The 8,085-nt window shown below is 35.3% G+C and overlaps 1 protein-coding gene across 4 annotated transcripts in view; it reads left to right on the top strand.

Moving 5' to 3' along the window:
• The window catches only part of CHD1 (chromodomain helicase DNA binding protein 1), a 133,616-nt gene that overhangs the window by 42,015 nt on the left and 83,516 nt on the right, over positions 1-8,085 (top strand). For all 4 annotated transcript variants that reach the window (XM_069085166.1, XM_069085165.1, XM_069085168.1 and 1 more), the window contains exons 6-8: positions 2,719-2,868; positions 3,238-3,497; positions 4,543-4,768. In XM_069085166.1, coding sequence (XP_068941267.1) covers positions 2,719-2,868; positions 3,238-3,497; positions 4,543-4,768 — 636 coding nt within the window. The remainder of the gene's footprint in view (positions 1-2,718; positions 2,869-3,237; positions 3,498-4,542; positions 4,769-8,085) is intronic.

Here is an 8,085-nt window from a genome sequence, read left to right as displayed (position 1 = left end):
GTGTGTGTGTGTGTGTGTGTGTGTGTGTGTGTGTGTGTGTGTGTGTGAAAATAGCCTTTGATTCATATTGGCAGTTAAGATAGTTTAAACAATTATTAGTTCTTATATTCTTTTCTCCCATGGCTACCTCTGAGGGTTTCTGCAGCTCTCTCCATTTCATTCCACCACTGCTATCCACCTCAAACTAATAAGTTATTCATTCTTTTTTTTGTCATACTTTCCCAGGAATCTTAACAACTAGAGGGAAAGGAGTGTTATTTAGATGACATGAAGGTTTATTCCTTTCTGTTCATCTGTTTAGATAACTAACTTCCTGATCTTTGGAACCCCTTCAGAACTTCCTCACAACCTTATATGAGTCTCTACCTACAGTTTAAGAAATGTTGCTCATCAACAGTGACAATAATAATAATGGAAATTTATTTATATTGAATAACAAAATTGGAAGAAACCTCCAGGGCCATCTAGTATAATTCATACCTGAACAAGAGCCAGGAAGTTTTCATCAAGTCTTTGCTTGAGGACTTTCAGTGAAGAGGATCCCACTACCTATAAAGGTGGCCCATTTTATCTTTGGCTAGCTCTAAATGTTAGAAGAAAGTTTTTCCTTGTATGAAGCCTAATTTTGCCTCTTTAGAACTTCTACTTTTTGTACCTGATTTTAACCTCTGGGGCAAAGTAGAACAAATCTAACAAATCTAAAAATACTTTTCTACGTGAAAGATACTATTATGTACACCAGCATCCTTTTTCAGTACACTACACTGCCTCATAAAGGTGGTAAGGGCATGTGAAGTCATTAAGGTCATGATTATTCAACTTATCTCTGGAGGAAATGGAGCTGTATTGTAGCTTCAGCCTGTTGGTAGAAGGGATCTTAGTGGTCATTTGAATAGTCTTTGAAATACAGTAGTGTCCTACTTACAATATTATGTTTTTCTAAACTGCTAACTATGAGTTAAAAGCAAGAAACTCTAGAATAGTTAGATGGCTTGTGACTTAGAGTATTATTTAAGCATTTAGCATCCACCATATTCACTTCTTTCTGTAGTTTTTTTTTTTGCCCTTTTCTTCCTTTATTTTTTCTTACAAAACACACTTTTGGCCTATCAGTGGAAAATAGTAATATCAATGAGTTTTATTTTCTTTTCTCCATTACACCCATGACTAGAGAGCTTACTGATTTTTGCCCCTAGCTGGGACAGGTAGGTGGCTCAGAAGGTAGAGTGCTGGGCCTGGAATGAGGAAGACCTGGGTTGAGATGCAGCCTCAGACACTTAAAAACTGTGTGATCCCAGGCAAGTCAGTTAATCTGTGTTTATTTTTTTCAACTGTAAATTGGGGATAATTACAACATCTATCTCTCAGGGTTGTTGTGAGTCTCAAATAAGAAGATATATGTAAAACACTTAGTATGGTACCTGGGACGTAATAGGTACTAAATGCTTAATCCTTTCCCTTCTTTTCCCTTCCCTTCAAAAATATTGATAGTTTATTTTCAGTGAGAAACTATGCCTAACTTATTAAGAAAATGTTTAGCATTTAAGGCTATTGTAGCACATAGCATAGAGTGTTCACAAATATATATGAAGAGGCATATAAATTTGATATTTTAGTTTGCTGGTTATAATCATAATACTCAGGGCTAGAAGAGAACTTAGGGTTCAATTATGTTTTAGAAAAAAATATGTAGTGATGTGCAGCATTCCTAAGTGAGTTTCTTAATGGGTTACTTGAGAAAATAATATGAAGAGTAATTTAAGGGAAAATGTTAGGGGAGAAGAGGGTGAATAGTTATTGACACATAGTACCTTTTTTCTATGGTAATACAAGTTGAAAATAGTATATGTATGAGTGGTATCAGAGTTAGCTTAAAGATCATTTCCAAGATGTCATTAACTTATTAGGGGAGATAACTAGTAAATACAGAGTTAAAAAGAGACTTAAGATATTGTAATCAGGGTATTTCCTAGACTTGAGTAGAACCACCAGTATCGTGATAGAAATGTTTCATTTTTTTTAAACATCTGTATAGCTCTATATTTAATAAAAATATGTTTGACTCTATAAAGAGGCATTAGCACATATTAACTTTAAATCTAACTTATGTCATCATTAGAATACCAAATCAGGGAAACCCAAAATATTCAAATTCCAAATTAAATTAGAAAAATAAAAGACACACATAGTAATCAGCTACATATATTTTGTTCATAGTTTAAGAAAATAAAAATGTGTCCTTAGGTTAGTAAATAAAAAATGAAAGATATAAATACATAACTTGCCTCCAGTATAAAATTATTTGGGAAATTCAGGTGAAAATATTGTCTACAGGAGCTTAGTTTCTTTGCTCTTTGAGAAGTAGGTTTTATATTACATCTGGTTTTATATCTTCAGTACCTTGCATAAAGTAGTAATTTAACAGATGTTGGCATAATTAAATTGTATGTTAGAATTTGGGGATGAAAGATATTTCTAATACTGAGTTAGTCTGGAAATAGTGGCATTTTCTTTATCAACCTACTTGCTGTTTGGCTAATTTTATAAATTTTGTATCTTCTTTTTATGCTTCATTTTAAAAACATATCATTATAAGATTCATTGAAGTACAGAAAATATATTTAAGTAAGACAAGTGTAGTTTATGACTGATAGTAGCATACATATGGTCATTTAAAAACCTGAACACTAACAGTGATTATTTCTTTAACATATGCAGTGAAGATTGGCAGATGTCAGGGTCAGGATCTCCCTCCCAGACGGGTTCAGATTCTGAATCTGAAGAAGAAAGAGAAAAAAGCAGTTGTGATGAAAGTGAATCTGACTATGAGCCAAAAAATAAAGTCAAAAGCAGGAAACCTCAAATCAGGTAAAAATCAGTATTCTCTTATTTGATAACATATAAAGAATCTTCAGTTGTCAGGGATAGTGATTCCTCTATATATAGATATTTTGCACTTAGGGTTAAGCCTTTTTTGGGGGTAGTGATCTAGACCTTTGATTTCATTGATTCAGTGAACTCCTGTTTTGGAACCTCTCCAGTGAGGGGCAAATTATTATCTTCTGTAACTATCTTAGTTGTATGGTCATCTACCAAGTATTTATCAAAGACAGGACTTGAACCCAAGTTTCCTAACTCTAAGGCCTGCACTTGTTCCTCTTTGCCATATGAGCTTTCAATTGCTGTACAATTCTTCAGAATGTCTTTAAAGCAAGCATTTTATTTTTCCTTGCATAGAACTAAAGCAAAAAATGGAAAGAAGATCTCTGGACAGAAGAAGAGACAGATTGATTCATCTGAAGAAGATGATGATGATTATGATAAAAGAGGTTCTCGTCGCCAGGCAACTGTCAATGTTAGTTATAAGGAAGATGAAGAAATGAAAACAGATTCAGATGATTTATTGGAGGTTTGTGGAGAAGATGTTCCTCAACCTGAAGAAGATGAATTTGAGACAATAGAAAGGTTTATGGACAGTAGGATTGGAAGAAAAGGAGGTATTTTTATTTATTTACTCAACTTTAGCACAGACTATAAGGAGGAATAATTCAAATCTTGTTTTCTTGGATATAGTTTTACTCCAGTGAATAATTCACTATATTCTTCACATTCTTTAGTTGAAATCACATTGACAAATATCTTCCTGTCCTTAACTGTTTAATGGTTTGGTATTTGCCTAAGGAAAGTACTTCATTTTATTGAGTAGTCTTTGTAAAAGAGAATACTATCACACTCTGAACTTCATATGTTGAGATCAATTAAGTTTTAAAATTATGAAGTTATTTGAGTTTTCTGTAAATATGAAATGTTATCAGATAGGTAATTTCAACATTGAGATTTCTTTCACCTGAATTTTTCCAAGATTTGGTTTATTATTTTTCACTATTCAAATGTAAGATAACAGTATTATTTTTATCTTGAGATATAGCTTTAACACTTTTGTTGATATTAAAAGCAAAAAAAAAGTAAGAGTTCAGATACTTGAAAGAAGAAATCTAGAAGTACTATTTGGTATTTATAAGTTAAGCTGAGAAAAATTTTCTTACTGTGATTTGGACCTTGTGAGATTTTATAACTGTCATTTGAAATGGCCTGGAAAGTTGAATAGTCACTAAAAAGTCACATTCTGATTGATGCCTGGAAAAATGAAAGTTATCATTTGATATAAATAACTTGCTGCATACTTGTAATTGTCCATATCATCCTGATGTAAATATATGTGCTGTAAAAGTTTAAAAATTATTTTCAGAGGTTGAATTTATATCATTCATTTTGATTCTATGTTATTGATATAATTACTCACTTAAACAGCTTTTTTTTTAAATAAGGAAGTAAATATTTTAAAAATAAATTCTTGACTGAATTTTTAATTTAATTTAAAGTCCAAAACAGCTGTCTTAAGCCATGAGAGGGTTACTTAGTCCTTTTGTTGTTATGTACTCATGAATGCATATACACAAGTACTCATATACATACACATGGGTAGCAATATACTTAATAACATGGTAAAAATAATAAAATTAACCTTATTTTTGTTTTCAGCAACTGGTGCTACTACAACCATCTATGCAGTTGAGGCAGATGGTGACCCCAATGCTGGATATGAAAAAACTAAGGAACCAGGAGAGATCCAGTATTTAATTAAATGGAAAGGATGGTCCCATATCCATAACACTTGGGAGACTGAAGAAACCTTAAAACAACAGAATGTGAAAGGAATGAAAAAATTAGACAATTATAAGAAGAAAGATCAGGAGACCAAACGATGGTGAATATGCTTTCTAATCTCATTTAAATGTACAGATCATATATACAAGTACTGAGTACTTTTGATAAAAATTATAGTTGAAAAAATTTTTTAAATGTCATGTTAGCTCAAAATATGTTATTGTTGACATATTATTTATTCAGTGAACTAAACAGTAAAGGAAATTAAAGTATTGCAATTAATTCCATATAGAAAGAGATACCATTAAGCTAACATTCTCAAATCTAGGATGTGACCTTCTTCCTATAAGAGTGATATAAATGAATATGCAAGCAGGTAGAAACCATTCAGTCATTCTTTATCAATGTAATAAGATCACATGAAAAGTTTCAAGTCAGTGTTCTGCATTTCTTAGAATTGTGGCCAACAGCAAATTGTTTGTGGACATTATATGCACAGAAATTGTGGACAGACTGTCAGCTTTGCTTTTGTAGCCTCGCAGTGGTTGGAATATGCCATCTAATAGGTGACCTTGTACTTAACCAAGAATAACCAGTTCAAAATTATAAAAGTCTTTAGAGATCGCCTATTGAATATCTCCAGGGGTGGGCAACCTTCTGCCTCTACGCTACATGTGGCCATCTAGGTCCTCAAGTGCAGCCCTTTGACTGAGTCTAAGTTTTATAGAAAAAAATCCTTTTATTAAGGAAATGTTTTCTTTGAAGTTTGGATTCAGTCAAAGAACCACACTTGACCTAGAGGGCCACGGTTTCCCCACCCCTAGAACCCATTGCTGAAAAGAATCCCTTCTACAACGTTTCTGTTAAATGATGAACCAGGATCTACTTGAATCTCTTCAGTGGTAGTAAGCTTTCATTCAGGAGCTTAGGCAGGCCTTCCATGCATTTTTTAGTGAATGGAAACTTCTAGTTAGCCAGTTCATAAATATTATTTAAGCATCTATTATGTACCAGGTACTCTGATACAAAGAAAGGTAAAAATCCCTACGTGGAAAGAATTCACAGAATAATGGGTAGAGCTTAACACGCCTGGCACATAGTAAGCACTTAATAAATGCTGACTAACTGGGAATAATTATGTACAAATGAACTACACACAGGATAATTTAGAAATAAGCATTCAAAAGAAGGCACTAAAGTTAAGAGGAATTGGAAAGGTTTTCTCTAGTAGATAGGGTTGTAGCAAAGGCTTACAGGAAGCCAAGAGGTGGAAATGAGAGGAGAGAGCCTTCCATGGGGGACAGCCAGTAAAAGTTACTAGAGTTGGAGATGGAATGGCGATGAGTCTGTGAGGGGTCTGAAGTAGAAGATGGCTAGAACGCTGATAAAGGAGGGAGATAGTCAGGAAGAGTTTAGGACGTCTGAAGATTCATATTTGATCTGCTGGGTGATAATGGATCCGTTGGAGTTGGCATGTGATGTGGTCTGCCCTTCACTGTAAGAATATCACTTTGATAGCTGAGTGAAGGAGGGATGGGCTTGAGGAGGGAGAGACTTGTAGCAGGAAAATCAAGTAGCAGGTGTGAGGACCAATAGTCCAGGCATGAGGGAGTGAAGGCCTGTACCAGAGAGGTGGCATTGTAGGAGAGAAGGGGGCATATGCAAAAGATGCTACAGAGGTAAAATCAACAGGCCTTAGCAACAGATTAGATACGGGGATGGGGGGAGAGAAAAAAAGAGAAAAAAGACACACTCTATTAAACATTTAGCTCAAGATGTCCAGTAGGCTGCTGGAGATGCAAGCATGGAGGTCAGTGGAGGTGTTACAGCTAGATAAGTTGATTTGACAGTCATCACCGTAGAGGTTATAATTGATTCCATGGGAACTGATGAAATCACCAATGGAAGCAGTATAGAAAAAAAGAGTGCTCAGGAAAGAGCAGTCTAGTGACTATGACCTAGGTGAAGATCCGGGAAAGGATTAGTCAGAAGAAGAAGGAATAGTCGGATGTAGCAGGAAAATCAGGAGAGAGTAGTGTTATTGGAAATCTACAGAAAAGAGATTATTAAAGAGAAGAGGGTGAGTCACAGGCTGCTGGAAGATCAAGAAGGGGGAGAAATGAAGGAAGAAAGCTATTAGGTTTGGTAATTAGGAGATAGCTACTAATTTTGGAGATAACAGTTTCAGGTGAATGATGTGGTCAAAAGCTAGGCTATAGAAAGTTAAGGAGAGAGTGAGAGGAGAGGAAATGGAGGTCCTTTTTAAGGCAATTGGGGTTAAGTAACTTGCCCAAGGTTACACGGCCAGTTTTTTTGTGTGGGTGTTAAGTATCTAAGGCCAGAACAGATCCCGGGTCCTCTCTACTCCAGGGCTGGCACTCTTACTGTGCCACCTAGCCTCCCCATGGAGGTACTTTTTATAGACTGCCTTCTTATGGAATGGTGCTAACTAAAGATCTATCACCTGTGGTTGGTGATGGCAAGCAACATATTTCTTTAATGTCCTGGCTCAGAATTCCCCTCAGCCCATCCTTACTGAGAATTTCTTAAAAGGACTATTCATGCTATCCATTAAGAATTAGTCCTCATAACTTAATTGACCACTTAGCAGTTCTAAGTCATCAGTTTACCCATGTTGAGGCTTTTCTCAGGAGTCTGCTGCCTCTGCTCCATGGCTTCTTGCCACAAGGCCATCAGATATTCCAGGAGACCATGAATCTCAGGCCTAGTCATGGTTCACCCTAGGCAATTAGATCTAATATAGTACAGAAGTTCAGTTTCTGTACTTTGAAATGTATGGACACATCTTAGCTTACTCTTTCGGTAAATGTCTTGGTTCTATAGATAGTGGGAAAATGAGTAAACTATTGACAGAGAACCTCAAATAGACTTTTCTTAGGGCCACAGATGAATCAGCAAGCATTTATTAAATGCTTACTCTGTTGTTAACACTATGCTAAGCATTGGTTATACAAAGAAAAAAAAATATTCCCTGCTATCAAGGAGATTATATTCTACTTGGTGTGATAAATTATACCTAAACTGGTACAAACTAGAAGATTACAGATTAGATGGGAAAAAAAAAATAGTCTTAGAGGGAAGAGTAGCAGCTGAAAAGACTGGGAGAAGCCTCCTGAGGTGTCACTTAAATTTTAAGGAAGCCAGAAATTCTAAGAAGCAGAGATTAGGAAGATGAGCACTCCAGACACAGGAGACAGGCATGTAAAGTCTCCAAGATGTGATGAAGAGAAGCAGAGGTTGGAGAGGATAATAAAGTGTAATAAGACTGGAAAGGTAGGAAGAAAACATTTAAATTTTATCCTAGAGTAGACAAGAAGCCATGGGAGTTCACTGAGTGAGACAGTGAAGTAGGATGTTCATGACATGGTCATAGCTATACTTTGGGAAAATAGCTTT

This window comes from Petaurus breviceps, unplaced genomic scaffold (genome assembly GCF_028583685.1).
Source record: "Petaurus breviceps papuanus isolate PSGF00001 unplaced genomic scaffold, PetGlider_PUasm1.0 175, whole genome shotgun sequence".
NCBI lineage: Eukaryota > Metazoa > Chordata > Mammalia > Diprotodontia > Petauridae > Petaurus > Petaurus breviceps.
The sequence above is the reverse complement of the archived record's forward strand: the minus strand, read 5'-3'. Positions and strand labels throughout refer to the sequence as shown.